Here is a 21774-nt window from a genome sequence, read left to right on the forward strand (position 1 = left end):
AACACCTACGTATAGCTTCCACTGCCATTTGACAAAGCAGAGCGACTACTTCAACTTATCAAAAATAGACACTTCAAAAAGAAAAAAAAACGCAGTATTGAAAGACAAATGCAGGCACCCCTTCTGAAGGCAGCTACTCCCATCCCGCTCGGGGGGGGGGGGTTTCAGCAGTGCCTTTCGGTGACCTTTATGTGTCAGTATCAGATTACTGCTATTTTATCCATCCCGCTTTTGAAGATGTTATAGATTGCCACTTGTTCCCTGATAGAGCCTTAAGAAGCACCTCAAAACAAAACAAAGAGCGGGTTTATACAGAAGCGGATGTAACGCACAAAGGATACAGCCAGTGGAAATGAATGGAGAACTCTGTTTAACTCATCCAAGTACTCACTCTGAGCAAATAGAGGTGGAAAATGAAGATTTTAATCCAATACATAAACAAACAGCTTTGTGGGCACAATGCAAACCTATAATCTTAAATTGTTCAATGATATTTTGTCTGCGTGCAAGCACAGTTTCTGTAATCTGGATGCATCCTTGGTCTCGCTGCCGGAGACAGACTTGTAGAAGATCTGAGCATTGGCAAGCAGAAGCAAGTTTTAGGTCTGTTTGATTTCTAATGACACATTAGAGTAGGTGTTTGTTTCTGTCACCCTCTCCTTCCCAGGAACGCATATTCGTGGTTGGGTACTGGTGATGCAACACTAGTTAGGGGAAGTGATTTTATAACAAGACATAGTTTTCAAAGAAGTGAAGGAATAAATGATGTAAAAATCAAGATTATATGGGGTTTTTTTCTCCTCCAAATAATGCAATAGTGCAGCGTTATTACATCAAAGTACAGCACATAACCCTCTGGCAAGTAAAACGCCTTGCGTAAGTCAGCTTATTCATGACATACGAGAGAGTAACGAAATCCATGTGGAAAGCTGAAAACAGCGTAAGTGTCCACCTATTTTCTGCTGCCTCCAGCCCCGTTTCCAGTAAGGAGGGGAGAAGGGCCAGGCACTTCCACAGCTCCTCTGTGCTTGCTAAGATTAAGAGGAGCGGAGTTTTTACCTCTGCCTTCTTCAACCTATGTTGCTTCATAACCCCAAGGATCTCCAGAGGGTCTGGAAGCAAATTCCCCACCTACTCCGACAGGGACGGCTGTTGAAGCTGGTACCTGCACAGCCCCACTTCACTCGATTCCTTCAGCCATTTAACTTTTGGCATATATCTGCTGTGCTACAGCATCACTGAAGAATCACACTCTGGGGCACAAAACCATGGGAGGTAGAGAAACCACTGACAGCTAAGCCCCGATGGAGAGTAAAAATGACAGTAATGAAAAATTAAAGAGAGACGGGAACACACTGGGTATTGCGGAAAGTAGTGACCAAAGCACTAGCATGAAAGCTACCTGTGTGGTATGGTTTAATTTAATTCAACCCATACTTACTAACCCCGTGAAACTGGGTACTGTGCTCGTACACGCTGACAAAAAAAATCAGGGGTGGATATAAAAAACAGCTAAGCAGAAGCCTCCGTAATAGTACTTCCGCCACACAGTGGACCATATTTTAAATATTCATGATGCTGACACACTTCATATTCCACTCTCTCTCTTCCACATCTGCTTGGGTCAACGGTCTTTGCCAAAACACTGGGGGAAGTCAGTGACATAGAGAAACATCCTTGATTTTTCTGTTACAGTTATGAAGCATTTGCTCACGTTCTAACGCTGCAGAGAACATGCCTGAGCCACCTGCACACTGAAAAATCAATACGACATCTCCTGCTTTCCTCTTGGAAGGGGTTTGAGCAGGGCACCCACAGAAACCGCATAACTGCCTTTTTTTTTTTTTTTTAATTTTTATTTTATTTCTCAGAGGCAACAGAAAATGACCTCATCTTTGCCAGCTGCTATGAAACCGATGTCGGTGTACGGTCCAGGCAGGAGCACAGGGCTCGGTCTCACACCACATTCCCCCTGGGTCTGACGCGGATGACACAGCCGTCGAGGCAAAACGCCATGATTTGGGTCCTGTACAGAAGGAGGGGAGACACAACTGGGAACAAACACGGGTCTCCCGTACTTGTGACTGCCCAGTGAGCTCTAAAGCTCATCAAAAGGCACCGACGGAATCAAGTTGGTGAAAATGTCACAATTCTCTGAGCCAGAAATACTCGCTGTGTTTGATTTAAAATCAAAACGCAAGCAGTAATGATTAAATCCTTGTACCAACTGTACTCAAATGCAAGGTCCTGCCTTCGTGACAAAAATCAACTGAATAAAGGTGTGTTTTGCAGTGAAGTTGCACTGGTGCAAACCCCTCTGAATTCTTACTAAGGTGGCTTAGCACCCCTTTCCTCTCTCAACTGTGAATTTAAAAAAAACCCAATAATTTAAAAAAAAAAAAAGGAAAGTATTAAGCCATATACTGAAATGGACTACTTCTAGATATTCATGCTTCTGTCCAAGCCTCAGTAACTGCCCAGAAAGCAGGTTATTTGATCTGAACAGAGAATTGTCTGATATCCAGCCTCTCCGCTGCTGGATAAAGCTTAGCAGAGGGTTGTGGGCCTTCGGGAGAGGTGGCATTTGATGTGCGTGGCCAGTGGCAGCTCTTCCTAGAGCTGGCTTGCCTATTTTTGGACGCTTTTATAAGCTCTGTTTCTCCCCTTCCTCAGTACTTTAGTCCACGTCCAGACCTAGGACTAGAAGAAGCTCATGTTTTACATCAAGCCCTATTGGAAGTAACAGGAGTGGTATATTACATTTTAAATGACTACACCAATTTAAGACAAATCAGGTTAAAACTGCAGCCTACAGGCTGAAATCCTGTCTTCTAATCGGCGTGCACTAACTTGTAGTATAAGAAAAGGAAAAAAAAAAAAAGCAGAGCCATAGCACTGCTGTTGTAACACAAGGCCAGCAATGCACCCCGAATCACTGCCCCCCATCCTTACGCCTCTTGTGGCACTATTCTCCAAATGCCTGTTGCACGGAGAGCGCTGGAGCATTTGCAGCAAGACTAAGACAAAATCTGGCTAACATTCCCCTTCTCTTCTACCCCCATCCCCACTGCAAAGAGTATAACCAGACTGGATAATTATACGCATCATCTTCTGGTTTTGATCTATGCACCGATGGTTTGGATTATTAATCAACATTATGACCCTCCAGCACTCTAGAAGTACTACGAACTTCTTCCAGTGGCACCCCCGCTTCCAACCCCGCGGCAGAACTGCCGTGGGGCCCACACAGCCCCGGACAGCCACTGCCCTACATCCTTTCCTTGGAGAAATTGAACATATTTCTAGACCGTTTAAAAGAAATGCCCATTGCAAAAAAAAAACAAAAACAAAAACCCACCAGTATTGAATCCATCACTTATTTCAGGCAGAAGTTCCATTCCTGCACTTGAATCAGCGAGTTTCTCTACTATTTAAAACTCTTATTTTTTATTTCAACCTTGTGCCTATGTAGTGTAGTGAAAAGTACATCAAATACACCCAGACGCACACAATTTGAAACGCTGGATTTCAAATTCTGACACTGCTAACTAATGAGAACAATTTTTTCCCTCTTCTTCTTTGTAGCATCACTTCATGTACTTACATACCATAATCACATCCTCCTAGAGCCTCTATTTTTCCAGGGTGTAGATCTTTAATTCCCTTTAATCTGTCTTCATAGCCTATTCCCTCCAACTCCTTTATCATCCTAGCTGCTCTCCTCTGTATTTGCTCCAGCTTCTCTTTATCCTTTCTGCAAGAGAGTGGCCAATTGTACATCACACTCTCAATGTGGTTTAACTGGTTCTGCATAAAGTAGAACAGGAAAAAAGGACTCAGATGCAACACGCATGTTTATGCCTCCCATGACTGCATTTACCTTTTTAACTAAGACATGGCACAGTGTCCCACCTTAATTTCTCAACCCCAGTTATGCCTCAGCCATTTCCCACACAACTGATGCTGAGCAGCTGACGTGTCACGTCAAACCAGCAGTTTGGAATTTTTATTTCCTAGCTAGGCTACTTTCTACTTATCCCTGCTAAATCTCATTTTATTCCTCCCTGAACAGCCTCCTAATTTATTCAGATGAAAACGGATTGATTCAGTATCTTAGTTTAATTAGGAAAAAAATGCGATCCTACCACTTTCTTGGGTTTTGGGGGGGGGGGGGGGTTTTTGTGGTTTTTTTTTTTTTTTCCGTGGTTTTTTTTTTTTCACTGACCTTCAGTACAGCAATCCCATCCCTCTTACACACCCAATTCGTATGGCAGAGGGAGGTGGCAATGGCAAGGCTTTGGCCCCGATTCAGCAACGCTTTTAAGAACACGCGCAAGTTTAAAAACACAGGATTAGACCTTGGACGTCACTGAGACTGAGGTGTAAAATTACAAACATACATACATACTTTGTAAAAAAATCCTGTTTGCCAACCTTATTTTACTGTAATTTATGTTCTGTTGTTACATTTAAATTTATAGTAAAAGAAAACACTGAGAAACAAGATCTATTCTTGTTTAACAAAATTATATTCTGTTACATTTAGAGTTGAGGCAAGTCTTTCACCCTTATATAAACCAGTGATACGTCAACAAATATGATTAACACGGATTATTCACATCAGTATTTTTCACCCCCGTCCCACAGGCACAACAAAACCCGCGCAGAAGGTGACTGTCACATCACATACAGCCTGGCAGCTCGCTGGGTGAGCCTTCACCCCCCTGCACACCCCTGCGGCGGCTAGGGGAGTGCCCTTTGGGAAGATGTTTATAAAAAAATAATCACGATAAATAACGACTCCAAGGGAGAAATACAGTTAAAGCATTGAATTCTCTCTGCCACATGCAGAGAGAATCTCCGAAGAACGCTATTTAAAAAAAGCAGTAAAATCGAGAGGACACAAGCCTACTTCCCCAGGGAAGTGTGCTGAATCATACAGGTAGTGTAAATATCATATGCTGCTGCAGGTGCTAGGCCGTCTATTTGTTTGTGTTTACTAAAAGGCATAACCGATAGTCACGCTAAAACAGAACAACATTTGGCATTGGAATGATAGGTACCAGAGCAGCCACACATCTTGTTCACTTGTTTAGATTGGAACCGCTGTGCAATGCTAAGACTTCAGCCCCCCTTTTTCGGACAGCCCCTTTGCTGTGATTTGCCCCTGTGCCCTGTGATTTGCTGGCCGGGCAGCATCGCAGTGCATGGGACTGAAGGGGCTCAGCATCCCTCCCAAGTACAGCACACCCAAGAAAAACCATGCAACGTTGCCAAAAAAAAAAAAGAAGTAATAAACAGACTTGCGTGACATATATGGCCAGCTACCATCGTTTACAGCTTTGCAGCTTCTGAGTTAATTCACAGTATAAACAACGAGGAAAATGTTTCTTCCGAGCAAGACTTCCTGTAAACTGTTCATGAGAGCGGCGCGGGGTGCAGGGCTGGTGCACCTGCTGATTAACCATGCGCTCCAAGAATAAACAAAACCTGAAGCCAGGGAGATTGTTCTGGAATTTGCTCAGAGCTGATTTTTCTTCCCCCATGTTATAAATTGGATTCCACAATAAAACAAACAGCAGAACATAGGTTGCCGAGAGTTAAAAATCTACTTTTTACACTACATTGACCACAGCACCCACAGGCACAGCTACAATGTCTTTCTATGAATGGGACAGATTGCCATATGGATGCAGACACTGAACAAGCTGTACAACTCCTGGCGACAAGTGCCTAGGGGACTGTCCTATATTAGCACCACCTGTGCTGTGGAAATTGTGCTCTGTATATGAAATGGTATTTAAGGGCCCATCATGATGTTATTTTTGAGTACACACAAAAAGGAAAATTACAGTTAAGAAGAATTCGCTGGCTAGCGGATCTGTTGCTCAGTTCCCGAGATCGTTTCCCAAAGGAATAGTTATCTTCTTTACTCACGCAGCCCAAAATGACAAGCTGCAACACATATTAGCAGTTTCCCTGCCTGGGCTTCTACCATCATTTTAATGAGAAGAATACACTTTACAGCATACCTATGTCTTTCCTGATCACGCAGACGAAACTACAGCCCTCCCACCTTAAAAACACCAGCTATATGGAAAAACACCCCACGGTATTACACAAATGTTGATCCAGCAGCAAACAAGGCAACATAAATTTTCCTTGGGCTCCTTCTCCCACCCCTCGATCTGCAGCAGGTAGAGCCACAAATCCCGATTACCAAATGTCAATGTGCATCTCGCTACTCTGAAAATATAACCCTGTCTGACTGACAAAAACAGAGCTCCAGATTAGCACAAAATGTCGAGGGAGGGGGGAGAAGGGCAGAGAGGTTTGAGCAGTACCTAGCTGCTCTACAAAAAGAGATTTCCCCCTCTCCAAACTGCAAGGAAAAAGGATGCCAAGAAAAAGAAAAGTAAAATAAATTGAATTAAAGAAAAACAGTTGTAAAGTGAACGTTACAACCTGGGAAAAATGATGTCATTTTATTGAGAAACTCATTTTTTTCCATTAAACCATAGTGAAACGGATAAAGTTTATACAGCTTAATGGTGGAGTTTTACTTTAAACGCTACTCAATATCTTAGCGGTACGATATAACATGATATAACAGCTGTCACACTAACTGCTCGATTTTTATTGAACAGCAGAGAAAATAGTCACACAAAAATCACCTAACTTCTCCTCTACTTTTATGGCATTTTCAAGGGTGTTTCTTTTCCACTCTCAGGCTGCGACATGTATGATAAAAAAATAACGCAGCTCTTCATCAGCTCCCTGCTCAGCTCTTTAGGATAGTCAGATCTCCCGAGCAAATGCTGAGGAAGGACAACTTGCACACAGGAGGAAATAAAAAGAAACAGGAATCCACGGTGCAGTAAAACAAAAACAGGTCCCTTTTTAAGACTACTACATAAACACCTCTAATAAAAGAAGAGGACAAAATTTCATTGGACTTTAAGTATTTAGACAGGAATGTTTTAGTAAAAGTTTAACTGCAAAGTGCATGCAATTAACAGAAAGCAATCAGCTATTTCTCTGGTATGTAAAAATAGCATTAAGCTGTATTAAATGCACGTGTAAGTATCTCAGTTGCAAGAAAAGGGAGGAGATATGCAAAGCACTCAGATATCAAACAATGATCTGTTGGCCAGATGGAGGAATAAAACAATACATATGCTAAAATTTGGAAAAGTTCTGTTAGGCATCTGCCAAGGCTCACCCAATCTATTTTAAGTGCTTTTTGATACATTAGCTTAGTGTTTGGAGTTGTAGGACTGACGGTTATTACACGGGACCAGAAAGCAGCGAAGCGTTGGCGTGCAGGAGCTCCCTGATGCCGGGGCAGCTTCCTGAGGACGGCGAAGTGTCAAACACAGCACCCTTACTCAGCAAAGGGCCACACCAAGTAGTCACAGACTGGTTAACTTTGCATCTTTCGCAGGGAAAAACAAATACAATAAACTAGAAACAGTTTTCCAGGGTTTAGCGAAACAATTCTTTGAAAAGCATAATTTGATTAAAGAGCTCCTGGGCAGACTGAGGAGCAAGCGGTATTGTACAACTAATTTAGCAGAAGGTTTCTCAAAAACCTGAGTGCCATGGCAGACGGTAGGTGCGGGCAATGCAAAGGACGCTACACACCCAAATTTGAAAAGCACTAACAATAAAAAGTGCCTGATAAGGCTGAAAACTGAAGATTAGCAACTCCAGGTCTGAGTCACGGCTGTTATTTTTTCAAAGCTGATTACACAGAGAAGTGACTCAGATGGGGAGAGCATCTAGTAACTGGTGGTGATTTCTTTGGCAGAGGAGCAAGCGCCAAGGGACCAGGTAGTGGGATGCTTTGGGTTGTATCTGCACATAATAAATGCAGACAGCCGCGCCAGCTCCCTGCTCCGGCTGTCGCAGCGTCACCGTCACTGAACAGCCCAACCGGCCTCACAGCAATCACACCCGTACTAGCTGCAATGAGAAGAAACACGGCAGCCATGTAGAGAGCGGGATGGTTTATCGGATATGCAGCTGGGCATCCAGGCTCGGCTCGAGTCTCCGGCTCCAACCTGGCTCCGCAGCGAGGAAGCTGCACGGAGGCACCTGAGCTGCTCAGACCGTGGGTAACAACATAAGGGTCGTGATACAGAAGGGTTGTGTACATGGAGCAGCTAAATACCTTCTGGGAAGAACGGCCCCAGGAATGCTGATTTCTTAAGGGAGAATGGATTTGAGGTAACCTAACCTAATGAAACCCTGCTGATGGTAAAGTATAACCAGCTAAAATCAACTGCACGGAGCAACTGAGAGGAGCCGACGCGGATGAGCAGATTTGATGCTGGCACCAGTGCAGAACGAATGCCAGGGACTACGCAGAGAGGCAGGCCAAGAGAAGATCAGGCCCTGGGAGCATATGGACTGCAGACTGAACTGTTTCATCCCGAGCATTAATAATGGACCGAAGTCTGTAATTCTTAATTGTGCTGAATCCTAATGCCCTCATCTAAGGGCCTTGGGATTTCGATGGAGGATCAGCTGGCATGGAAGATAACAACAGTAGAACACAGTGCATTAAGCCTAACCAGCAGATCAATGGTCTGCCACGCCGTTCCTCTCACTTCCCTTCAGAGCCTTCTCCAGATTCCTTCCTCCCGCGACGCTGGCAAGAAAAAGTCATTTAAAAATCCCCTTGTTTAGCCCATCTATTTTTCCTATGAGATGGCTGCGTGCTTACGTGGAAGGGCAAGACTCAAGCGTGGTTGGAAAGGGTATGAAGACAACAGGGGACAAACATGGGATTGCTGGCAGATGGAAAAAGGTCTCTTGGACATGCAGCCTTCACCTCCAACTCTTCACCTTACCTCTTGCAAACAAATGCATTTCCTAAATTAACAGTTCTGGACCTTCATTAACTCACTTGTTTACGCACAGCCTCCATCATCCTGTCGCTGCTGCAGTCAATGCAGAACGGCGCCAGGGGATGGGACCAGCACACAGGTGCCCGCACCACTCCACAGCACCCCCGGACCTTCAAGCCCAAGCTGGAGCAACCTCCGCTCGCCGCAAAGCGCTGATGAATTCTGCACCGTTCTGCTTTTCCAAACCTACCCACACTGGGAATATTCCCAAACACGTACTTTTCGGGATGCCCACTGCTCATCAGGTTATAAAGTTAGTCGTCACCTAAAGTGACCGGGCATCCACCTGCTTTGTTTTGCTGTTTTTCTTAAGAAAATAATCGAGCTTCCCCCAAATAAGATGCAGTGGAACGAGATGGAAAGCGGGTACTGTCCCTGACATTTCTAAGCACAGCAGATGTACTTAACTGGCTCTCGTTATTTATTTATTTACTTGTGTAGAGAAAATGCTTGTTACCGAAGAAACCCAGATGCTGATAAGATGATGAGAGGTTTGCATGCTGGTTGATGGTCTCACTTTTGCTTATCCTGAGTGAATACAAGTATCTATAACTAAATATTTCCCTTAGGGTACTGATGACTGAGGTATGTTTATTGCATTGAGTGAATTTATATATATAATCAGCACAATAAACATTATTAAATTGTCTGAGTAAAATCAAAGCATGAAACACACAGTCAGTCCTGAATTCTAATGATGCTGAATGCCCATGATTGCATGGGGAAAGGATCTTAACAAGCCTTGATTTGAGCTTTGGCATCCGCCTCACAAATCACACGAAATGTTCTCTCTTTAATAGTGCTGAATATTGATAAATGTCTCTGCACGGCACAACAGGGAAGTTGGTCTCTATTGGCAATCTTTACCAAAGTGTGTTTTTTCCTTCTCTACACTCAAGGGTTTACCCTGAATGATTTAATTATAATTTTCCTTGTGTAAGACAAATTAAAGAGGAGAGTAGGAGTGTCATGCCAAAGCAGATTATTTATCTCCTTAACAGATTGCTGTGCACCAAACCCCAGAGCTGCTGCTGCTGCTGCTACTTACAGAAACCGGGCGAAATGTGGGACAAAAGCATAGATGTAATATACATTTACAGCCCAAATGAATGAAAAGCATTAACCCATTATTTATAGCTGGAATTGTTTCATTCCTGTGAAAGCCATACACACAGAGCACACAGAAACCAAGAGCAGCCCCACGATGCTTCTCTGGCCTGTGCCCAGCAGCGGAGGATGCCTCCCGCTTTCGAATGTATTTTTGCTTTTCGAACATTCCAGGGTGACTCTGGCCACCCGCCTGCCGTTTGCTTTTTTGCCATAAAGGAGAACTTTTTTGGTCACTCGCCTCCAAGCATGGCAGCCCCGCAGTGGCCGGCGTCACCGGTGACACCAGAGCTGCGTCCCCGCAGCCTGCGCAGGACTAAACCTTTGCTGTACGCAGCCGTGAGGCTGGGCCCGTGGCACGGCGATGCGTGGGCATGCCGAGCAGCCAATGATCATTTCTCCTGCTATTTTAAACCCCTTGTTTATAACCAAAATGTGTTTTTACCCAAGACGTATAGCAGAGCTGCTGCTCGCCTGATGACTTTTACACAGGTGCCTCTGCTGCCGCTGCGGTCAGCCACGTGCCTCCTGTCTCACGGGTCTCGAGCAGCCTCGCAACCTGACCTGTGGGATCAGGAACCCCGTAAAACACAGCCTGACCTGCCCCAGTGACGTGTGCCAGAGATGACAGTGACAATAGTAACTCCCCGATAACCAACCTGCCTCCTGTAGCCCACTCCTTCTCAAAAGCCCAAGAGGAAGAGGGGGGGTGGGGGGTGTGAAACAGCTTTACAGCACACCCTAAAAGTTAATGTTACCTGTATATGATTATTTATTGCTGCTGGGCAGCCGTTATGATGTGGCTGTGGTTAACCGTTAGGACACTTACAGCTTTTACTATGTGCTTTATACTGTTGTTTAAATCTAAATAAATAGCTCTTTGTTGTATCAGACCAAAGCTAACAGCCAGTTGCACCAAAGGTGCAGGAACAAGAAGGGGGAAGCCACAACCCAAAAAACCTGCCCTGGCCAGCCCAAGCCACGGACTTGTGTGATGGGAGGCAGAGGGCCGACAGCTCCCTTCTGAGCCCCTCCAACAGCCCCATCTGACCCAAGCTTGGACTCGGGACCACCACCACAAGTCCAGTTGTATTTGCAAGCTCAGCTGCTGTGCTGAACCAGCTGGGTACAAGAACACGCATACGTTTGTCTCCAAGTCTAGCCAAGTCATGCTCCCACCAGACCCGTGATTATTTCTAGTCTCAACCTTTGCAATCAAAAAATGACCAAAACGCTGCTCATGTCTGTGCCCTCTCTTTTGTAAAAGTATGCTAAAATTTCACCTTCTGTGGGCTTTCAAATATACATCTGACTGCGGAGCACAGCTACTCTTTTCTCACTGCTCATTCACCACCCCGAACTCCCCGCCTGGAGATAAATACCCTTTCAGAAAGGAAGCCAGCGCAACACATCTCAACAAGAGGAGCTTCTGTGTCATATGAAATCCAGGCAGGCACCACGGTGCCTGATGAGACTGCAACAAAACCCTTAAGTGCATCAGTAGGCATTCTTCTGTGTGTAGTCTCCTGCTCTACTTATGGATAAAGATGTAATTCAATCACTGCAGCAAATGGATGGCATAAACCTTCCACGTACCAAATAGAGACAAGATAAAGCAAAGACTGTAGCTCTCTTATTTGTATTCCTAAATATACCTATTTTTGTATTATGATATTGTAAAGAACTCAATAGATATGTAAGGAAAGTATTACGGCAAGCTTTAACAATACAGCTATCAACTCAACCACTAAGGATTTTAAGTTTTCTAACCTCTACAGTCTCAAACAATACCATGGCATGTTTATGCCTTCCAAATTAATTTGTTTGGAACTTTACTAACAGAAACATATGTGTCGCCTTGTTTGTAGATCCCAATTGCCTCCAAGCCACAATTACAGGACTCGGACACATGGATTTCCAGTTCTGCTTGACAGTATACACAGAGAAAATTCTTACTTTGGAACAGATTCCCGTATTTCCACTGCATTTCAAACTTAACAGCAATGGCGTACTGTTTCCTCGGTTAGATTGCCACTAGCAGACAGCACTGTTCAGTGAAAGAAGATCCATTTCACTGCATGGGTTTTTGTTTTATATACTCGGTAAGAAAAACATAGATAAAAAATTTATTGAAAAGTCATAAACCCATCTTGTTCAGCTCTATATGCAGCAAAAAGGGAATTTAATTGTTTAATAAACATCAAATTGTTTTTAGTATCCCATGTAAGTCTTCATGAAAATCATGTCCTTGACACTTACATGCATTATAAATGTATACGCTGATGTTCCCCCACATGTCCTTGCAATGGATATAAAATGATGCCTTACACACACAGCAGTTCTTTCAACAGTGGGTGTGCTCGCCTTTAAAAAAATCTATCTATTCCCCACAGCACTATTTTCTTAATATTAGAAAGATATAAGAGGTATTTATACAGCTTCCCTATCAATCTACTTTCAGACCACCAGAAATATAAACTCTATGGCTTAAAAATTCCATTATCCTCTTTCTAATGAATGAAAGGAGGATGGAAAGACAAAGCCATCAGTTTCCATAAAATCCAGCTTTCACTAGTGTCTGCTATAACATTTCTAGATGGGCAAAGGGACTCTCCTGAATGCAAAGAAGCACTGCCCTCCCCGCTGCGCCCACGCTGCTCGCACTCTGGAGACCCTTCTTCTCCTCCTCCTCCTCCGCAGCCGGCAGCGGCGCCGAGGCTGCAGCAGGCGCTGGCACCCACGGCCCGAGCTCCTGGGACTGTCTATCTCACCGTAAGCGAAAGTTATGTTGTTAGACACGCCTCAGTGAAATCTGGGGGTGTAAAGAAACAAACCTGCAATAAAGCATTCGTCGGAATAAAGCAGAGCCCGCGCCGAGAAGCACGTCAACAGACAACCCCTGATTTAAGCCATTTCTTTTAACAACGCAAGCCTAGCAAGTATAAATTAACCCACACTTTTAAAAGCCAAACACCACCAGTTACCTAATTTTATCAGCACTTTAAAAAAATCCACTTTGTTTTAGAGAAACCTGGTGAACTTAAGCCTATCCTGTCTTGTGAAAGCAGGTAAATACAGAGTGAAAAAAGGCAAACGTAAAAGTAAAAAAAGATGAGATGGGGCACTGAAATTTGGCGGAAAAACGGGTGGTGAAACAGCCTGTACTGACCAACAGATTTTTTTTCCTCACCTCCAGCCTGCAAACCCAAAGCACATCGAGAGTAACACCACCCAGGATGCAAAACTCAAAAAAACCAGCTTACGCTCTTCACACTTCCCCCAATACGCTTATCCAATGCACTTCTAATTAGCTAATTGTGCCCACATTGATCCAATTAACAAGCCATAAAGATCTGAACAAAAGGAGCGTATTCTGCCCAGTGGAGACTCTATTCAACCACGCCAAAATCAGAGAGAGCAAGACGTGGAGGACGAAACCGAGGCCAAGGCGGTTGGCCACCGCTCCCACCGATTTCGCCATCGTTTCGGCACGCTGTTTGGAGACGCTCACGGGTGGAAACCCCACCGGCACCTACCTCTCCCGTTTAGGAGTGTGGACCGATAGCTGTCCGTTAGTTGAGGCGTGCGGGTTGATGATTAAGGAGGTCTTAGACGGCGCGGAGGAGGAGACGCAGGTGGTGGACAGGTCCAGGCTGCTGTGGTTGTTGCTGGCTGCCTCCTCCGCTGTGTGCGAGCTTGTCACTTCCTTCCAGAGCTGCTGCAGTTCTGTTGGAATCATGCCTGAAACAAACAAATTGGATAATTAAATCAATTAACAGCTAATTCGGCCGTCTTCAAACAGTAATTAAATCAAAGAGTCAGTAAACAAAGCCTAGTGTTAGTTGTGTGTGTGTGTGTGTGTGTGTTTTTGCGCATGTATTTTTTTTTTTTAATAACTAAAGGCCATACCTGAACAGTGCACGTCTCTGCTAAATTTTCTGGTGTGACACCTGCAATACCTATGTAAGGCAAAATCCAGGTGTGGGGCAGGGGGGTCCACACAACAGGACACCCACCCCAAACTCCGTGTTAACTGTTATTATTCTTTGTAATTAAAATTACAGATGGCCCATTTCCAGAGTCCCTGCTCAGGCAAGAAATTGCCCCGAGCTCACAGCAAGGCTGACAGCAAAGGTGGCCAAGGGCTACTCTGCAGACAGCTGGAGAAATTTTTATTATTTTTTTTTAAATATACTATTTGGTGGTTTTTTTTTTTTTAAGGAAAGCGAATACTTTCTAACCTGTTTTAAAAAGAAAGGAAGGTCTTAGGAAAAAAAAAACATACTCAGCTTTATTATTATGACAACATGAACCACAATATGACTAATTTTGTGCTTAAGTTTTAAATGATGACAAATAGCTTTGTTATTAAATACAGTTTTTATTAATCACTTTTAGACATAAATTATGAATTCATATTGTCTTCCTGAAATGCTTTTCAAATTTTAACAGTCAAATTGATTATACTATGATTATTTCATTAACACACCTATCTTTCTCATTAATTTTGGTTTCTCGAACTGCTCACTTAATTGATGGATGTGTCTACTGAAAAACTGTATAACTTTCTATACAAGTAACACTATTATTACTGTCATTTCTTAGTATGGCTCATGCTAATGAGCCATTCAAAAGTAAGATGAAAACATAAAATAAGCTTCAAGAAATAATAATAAAAAAACTTTAAATGTTTTTTTTAATTGTGCCAAAATGGACACGAGGCTTAGGACATCGCATTCAATGAACAAGGCAAGTGAGAACTTTGCAAACTCCAGTGGGCCAAACCGAAGGCTGGAAGGGGGCCGCGCGCGTCAGCGTGCCACGGGCTCACGCTGAGATCATGCTTTTGGATAAAGCTTATATTTGTGACATGATCAAACAAGTCAAGTTTCTCTCACTGAAGACTATTTCAGTGCTCTTTCAGAGAAGGCCATGGGAAAAAATTAGCAGTAAAGATGCATCACTTAAATATTCGGGGGAAAAAAAAAATAGTAAAAGCCAGTGTCTGTGTGTTTTTGAAGAGGTTTCTCATCACTCTGCTTCCAGATCATCATTTGGATGACTGTTCATTGTTTCAGCGTATTGTGGCACTGGAGCTATCCTAAGGAAACCTGCCATTTTCTGAGTGTATAGCAGCAGCTCACACAGGCATGTATCTCACCAAACCTAAGGTATTGAAATAAAAAAAAAAAAAAAAAAAGGCAGTATGCATTATATTCATTTGAAACACATAATAAAAAATGCCAAGGTCTAAATTTAATTTATTTTTGTCATTTAGAATACAATGGATAGATAATCATCTCAACGTGATCAGCCAAACATCTTTACTTTGCTAAACTGTTAAAGATTTTAATTATGCTAGCTTTGGAGAGCACTGGTCTAATGAGGCGATAGACTCCAGAGAATCTAAGTGGTTAAGAACTGTGAAATGAGTCTGATAGGATTTTTTTATATTCACCGTGGATCGTTTGCATATCAAAGAGGAGTAAATTATTGCACGACAGACCAATAACCTTCCCCGCCTTTCCGAGAGTAGCATTAACAAAAACAGTTGGTCTCCGGTAACGGTTCACTACAAAAAAATGCTAAAATCCTTAAGTATCTGCAATTAATATATATTATGAAAGAGGCTTCAATTTATACATTAAGTGATCAGATATTCTTAAGGCACATCCGTTTCTCTAAAGCCACGTCATTTTCCTTTCATCAGGCCCAAATGCCAATTATATTTTGATGGATTTTGTCCCAAATGAGCATTTAGTTATTAGACGTATTCAATTATTACTTGTCCCCTGAAATTAAACCTCTGAGCAAATTAAACAAAGAAAAAGGTCAGTACACAAGCCTATGTCCTGTTTTGCTGTATCGGGGCTATTATTTTCAAACACCTTGCGAAGTGACAGTGTGGGATGTATTTTTATCTAACACGCTTGACAGGACTGTCTGCGCACTAACAATTACCTGTGAGCACGGCTGACCCTTACACCACTGTTTACTCAATTGAAACAATAGTGAATAGACTTGTCTGTTGATGATAACATATTGATATGAGACCATACGAGTCGACACCTATTTTTATTTTCCAGAATAAGCATTAACTGGCCCTTTTTTTTTTTCTTCCCCCTTTTTTTTTTTCTGCCACCACCCCCTTATCTGGATTTCTGCAGGTTTTTAATTAAGCGACAGGCTAGCACCCACCCTTCTCTCCCCGTCCCCCTTTCTCCTCTCCCCTTCCCCTCTCCTCCCGGTCACTTCTGGATCTGCTAATGCTTTATCCCAAGGAAAAGCCTGCAAGTGTTACAGCCGTTAAAATATATGTACACATAATATATATATCTCGCTGTAGACCCTCTAAAAGTCAAGGGGTTTGGTCTAACTTCCTATACAAGTGTAACTCGTATTAGTGCCAACGACAACTATTGAAAGAAAAATAAAAAACACCCAGTTGTGCGGGTGAAAAAAATGCTGGAGATAATAAAGAGGATTTCAGGCTGGGTGACATTAAATTACAGTTAAGTGTGATGTCATACGTGACCGCACACAACCCGTGGCTTAAAAGTGACCACATCGCTGACATCAAAATAAAACTAAAAAAACCCCTTCCTCCTCCTTCCCCAAATTTAGTTCTTTCAGAGTAATTCTGGAAAGAATTCCTAACTAGCCTGTCAAACTGGGCAGCTGGAAGGTATGCTCATTACTCATCCGGCAAAATGGTTAAATAAAATAATAGAACAAATGGTAAAAGCAAGTCAAATAGATCCACGAACACTTGCAATAAATTATGTAATTTACCATTTAACAGTTTCATTTTAACAGCGAGAGCTAAATTTTAAGTCAGATTCCCAGAACTGCGCTGCAATTACCCGAGATCGCTACTGCTGGTGCTGCAACTTCGTAGGTACCGGTAACGGGATTGAGACCTGAAACTGCCAAATCTATGGGAGCAATCAGGCACCCAGATGTCTCAGTCCTATTATTTTCACTCACTGGTGATCTGAAGTGTGATTTGCAGTTTCATTTTGCAGATACTAAAGATCTAGCTCTCGCAGCTCAGAACGCTGCTGAAATGTGGTTTATTTTTAAACTGCTACTATGTACAGATGTAAAATCTAGATTATAGATGTGTCTAAATACAAAGCAGAAAAGATTACACAAATATAACATTAAAGGATGTGCTGTTTTGTGTAAGACAATAGGCGAGCATTAAAAACTAAAATAAAACTAAAATACGGCTTTAAACAATGTATTAGTTCTAAAAACATAACAAAAAAATCACTTATGAAGTAGCATTCTCTCCTTAGAAACACTTATTACTATTTCAGATACTTAAGAATAAAAGCAAAATGCTTTTAACCGAATTCATAGCTACATTTACTAGAGGGATGATTTTTTTTTTTATACACACATTTCTAGTATTTGTCTGTCTAGCAAACTGTTCTGAAAACAAAAGGGCATAATATATGTGATTTTTTTTTTAAATAAGAAGTGTGCATTACCAATTATTTTAAACTATAGCCCTGGCTCTTCATTGCGTTTTTCAGGACAACTAGTCCCCTTCATTATGAAAGAAAATGTAGGCACAGGTTTAAAAAATGTATGTTGTGGGGACAGTTGACAGATTACTGCTCACAGAACTCAATTTCCCAACCCCAGGTATCACCGGCTCAAAGACAAACAGAGTTGCTCAACCTCTTTGTGTCCTTGTACCTCCATACCCAGGTGACCATGTTCAAGCAAGCAGAAAGTTGATTTAAACCTCATAATGACATCAGTTTTAAGCCATCGTCTCTCTGATAAAAAAAAAAAATAAAATATCGTGCTGTATTGCAACCTGCCTGAATTCTCAAGTTACTCTTTCCTCCCGCCGCCGAGCCCCCGGCTCCAGCCGCCCCCAGCGCTCGCAGCTCATTTCCCTGCAAGAACCAGCCCTTTCTGCTTATGTTTATGTTGTCTCCAGCGTGCAAGTCGGCACCCCTTACGTTTTAAATACGCTTCTCCGCAAGGACTAATAGTTACACTACCCTGCTAACCATATCAATCAATGCCACGACTGCTGAATTACCTACTGGTGTCTCCGATGTGTTACCGCACAGATTACACTTCATGCATCACCACATTCATTTCTTTCACATTACACATGAGCGTGTCTTGTCACTGCCCAATTGCCCTCCTTTGGACAGCTTAACTGATGTACTATACAATGAACCTTACCGAGCAAACTTAATAGTATAGGAGCTGTGGGAAAAATTAGAAAGGTTGAAGCTTGAGTCCGGTGGGTGTGTGAGAACAGCCTGGGATGCTTCCAACAATAAATCTGAAGTGTAATTAACGCATGTTACAACATTTTGCAAGTATAAATGGCATTTTGTCTACATGCCCTTTTTCCTGGACTCGTTTCATGCCTTCTCCCCTCCGCACCACGCATCGACGGTGCCCGACCAACTACCACCCCAGGCCTGATCCTGCAGCTCCCAAGCAGGCACCACCTTCCCGCGCATCAGCCTCCGACTCACACACAGGACTAGTCTAGACCAGGTGTTCGGCCTTGGGATGCTGGAAAGCTAAACCGAGTCTTGCAGAGGGAGGTGTGAAGTCCCCAGAAGCTTTGCCTCTCAAGACAGGAGTTAGGCGCTCAAATACCTTTGTGTGTCTGGCAAAAATAAGCCTAAATAAACCACGCCAGCCACACTGCAAAGCAGACTCCAATTCCCAAGTTTGTCTCCCTTTATCCATGTAAGTTAATATTCACCAGCCACCTCGCTCTCCTTTTGCAGCTACACACAAAAAAGGAGGGTGAAGAACAGAAGCAATTTTGTCCCGTCCCCCCCATTCAACTGAACAGAGCTGAATGTAAACTCATTATCTGGTTTAGGGACTAGTAGCAGCCCTGAGGCCGCTTTGAAGAGCCCAAATCATTCAACCTGAGCCGACTCAGGTTGTTGAGGTGGATGTTTAAATTTATTATGGGGCAAGGGAAAGAAAAGGCATGATTATTCAGAAATACCAGCATCATGGCTGAAAGACCCGGTCTTCCCCGAGCCATGCCAGCTTTGAACAATCTGCCTTCAACACAGCAGCCAGAGCTCAGACAAGCCTGTTAAAAAGTCCCAAGGCTTGCAGACAAACCCAGGTTAAAAAAAAAGAAGTCAATTCAAGCCAAAGAGGAAAAGAGAGAATAAAAACCCCAGGTTATAATCACTGTCGAAAGTATTGTGATTTAAGTAGTTATTAACTTTCAATGTATCAATATCTTAAAAAAAAAAAAAAAATACAAATAGGGATTTCAGCAAAGCAGTAACTTCTTGCAGAGTGCAGGACTGAATAAAGATGTAGGAGGATCTAATTGTCAATAGCACCATTAAAATTAAATGGAGTTAATCCCAATTTGCCTCAGTGTGGAGGGAGGAATGAAGCTATGATGCACACAGGCAGTGAAACGAAGGCCATGTAAACAGGCTTGGAGAGGAGACACTGCCACCTCTCCCGCTCCGCTCCAGCAAAGGGCAATCAAATTTCTACAGTTCGGCAGCGTGCGGATCAGAGCTCCTCTGCGCCCGGCTCCTCGCCGGGCTGCAACCAGAAAGGGCCCAAATAACACATTAAAAAAGGAAAAGCTGCTCTCACACTGCCCTTAGCCATGAACCCAGCACCAAGAATCGATTAAGACGCCTCTTGTGAAGGATTTCAAGCTCAGATTAGTACAACCAGCAGCTTCGAGTCCACCAGACCGGCTATAGCTGTGCAAATTGACTCCGAACTCCAAACCGCCTGCCTCCTGCTAGACAGGGCGGTCCATGATTTCAGCGTTGCCCTTCTCAAAAAAATATCTTTATAATGCCCACCCTGCCTGTCAGGATTTTTCTGTGCTTATTATTTTATGAGCCTATGAGATCTCTCTCTCTCTCTCTCTCTTACTGAGGGACAATTTTGTGTGCGTGCATGCTGTCGCTTTGCCAGACAGCTGGCAGCTCCCAAACCCCTCACCTACCTTGTGCAAGGGGTTGCAAAGGCAGAGTCGGCTGGCCAGGCTGGATCGTTAGCAGCCCCTGACGCTGCAAAGACAGGAGGTGCTGCTGTTGCAACTGCTGCATCTGTAAGAGTTGCTGCTGAAAGGCCAACTGCTGCGTAGCCACCTGCTGTTGCTGGGGCTGGAAAAGAAAAAAAGAAAAAATAAAAATGCACATTTGTCAATACAGAGCAAAGCATTAACAGAGGATTTACAGGGCTCCTTGTCCCAACACACTTCAACTTCTGATCGCAGTCAGCCGGTATCAAGGCAAGCCAGCGAGCCCACCGCCCCATATCAAAGACCCCAAGGCACGCTTAGGCGCTAGAGCTAACCACAGGGCTGCAGTCGATTCCCGCCTCCAGTGGTTACTTTCATCCTACCTAAATCCCTCCTGCCGCCCCAATTAAATATGTACGCAGCGTCTCCTGGTCCACGCTACCGCGTCACCCTGGTCCACGTGGTCGTGTTTTACCCCAGAAGTGGCTGCATTTCAGCGGTGGGTAAAGCAAAGGCTGCTGGCGGCTGTTAGTCCTGGGTAATTCTTCGAGGCAAAGAACATGTGAGAATCACACCACACGATCACGTCACACTTAGATGTAATGAAAAACAACCCCGCACTGTGCTCTGTTTCCTCATGCAAGGGTTGTCTCATCTATTAAGGCAATACGACTGGCTTAATTTATGGTATTTTATACTTATTGTCTCTTATTCATCCATCAAGCCCCACAATACTTTGTTATGTTCGGAATTATTCTGTGCTGTATTTAAGGCTGCTACTTCTGCACTTTGAAATTTTTAATTATTCTCACTAGAAAGAAGATGGAGTTGCTTTACTCCATAGGGATGTGAACCTTGAACCTTGGAGGTGTAAAAGAACATGTTGCTTTTCTCACTACTGTACCCGGAGAAGCTTTTAACTACTCTGTTTATCACTTCTGACATAAATAAATGAGAAAAAATCAGACCTTTGAAGAAGAAAAACTTCATCTAATATTGTTAATTAGCCATGACAAACGATGAAATAACATTGTAAATCTTTCATAGAAACAGCCACTAGATTTTAATTACACACATTCATAATTTAGCAAACAACATCTTACTTGAATGTGAGTGTTTAATATGTACAGTACTCCAGGCTTCAGAGTCCTTAATTCTGTTCAGTTAAGGAAGCCTCTAGGTTTTGCTTCCATGCTCATCTTCTATTTTATTTGCTTTGTTCTTTAAAATCCATGAAAGGCTTTGCGTTTTGATAAATATCTTTTTATTTATTGTACAATGACAGGAGGAAAACTTTTGTTGTGTAAAACATCAATACATCATGCCAGCGTTTAGCAGTTCCTTGTGCTAGCCAAAAAAAATTAATGTAGATTTCCTTAGTAATTATCTGAGTGATAGAAAGATAATACAGTGCAGTAGTACAATAAATAGAAGGAAATTATCTAATATCCCTAATCTGCTAGGAATCATACCAAGGTGGAGGTCTTATACACATTATGGCTAACAATTACGGAAAGAAAATTAACTCTTACAAAACTGCGTACTTTCACAAACAAACCCCAGCCAGATCCCAACCTTTCTGTCGCCCTTCCTCGACACCGAGCCGGAGGATCACTGGCCCCATTCCCTGCTGGTGTCAAGCAGGGGAAAAAAACCCACCAGAGCTGCAGGAGCGGGACTGACGGACACCAGCCAGGGGTTTGGCCCCCGCCTTCTTGTACCAGCATGCCCCATCAACCTTAATACTGC

At 43.1% G+C, this 21774-nt stretch overlaps 1 protein-coding gene across 1 annotated transcript in view; it reads right to left on the reverse strand.

Moving 5' to 3' along the window:
• The window catches only part of FOXP1 (forkhead box P1), a 225644-nt gene that overhangs the window by 46790 nt on the left and 157080 nt on the right, over positions 1-21774 (reverse strand). The window contains exons 6-7 of the mRNA XM_009329822.1: positions 20008-20167; positions 13556-13760 (exon numbers count right to left, since the gene is read on the reverse strand). Of these exons, the coding sequence (XP_009328097.1) occupies positions 13556-13760; positions 20008-20167 (365 nt within the window). The remainder of the gene's footprint in view (positions 1-13555; positions 13761-20007; positions 20168-21774) is intronic.

This window comes from Pygoscelis adeliae, unplaced genomic scaffold (assembly GCF_000699105.1).
Source record: "Pygoscelis adeliae isolate BGI_AS28 unplaced genomic scaffold, ASM69910v1 Scaffold67, whole genome shotgun sequence".
Lineage (NCBI taxonomy): Eukaryota > Metazoa > Chordata > Aves > Sphenisciformes > Spheniscidae > Pygoscelis > Pygoscelis adeliae.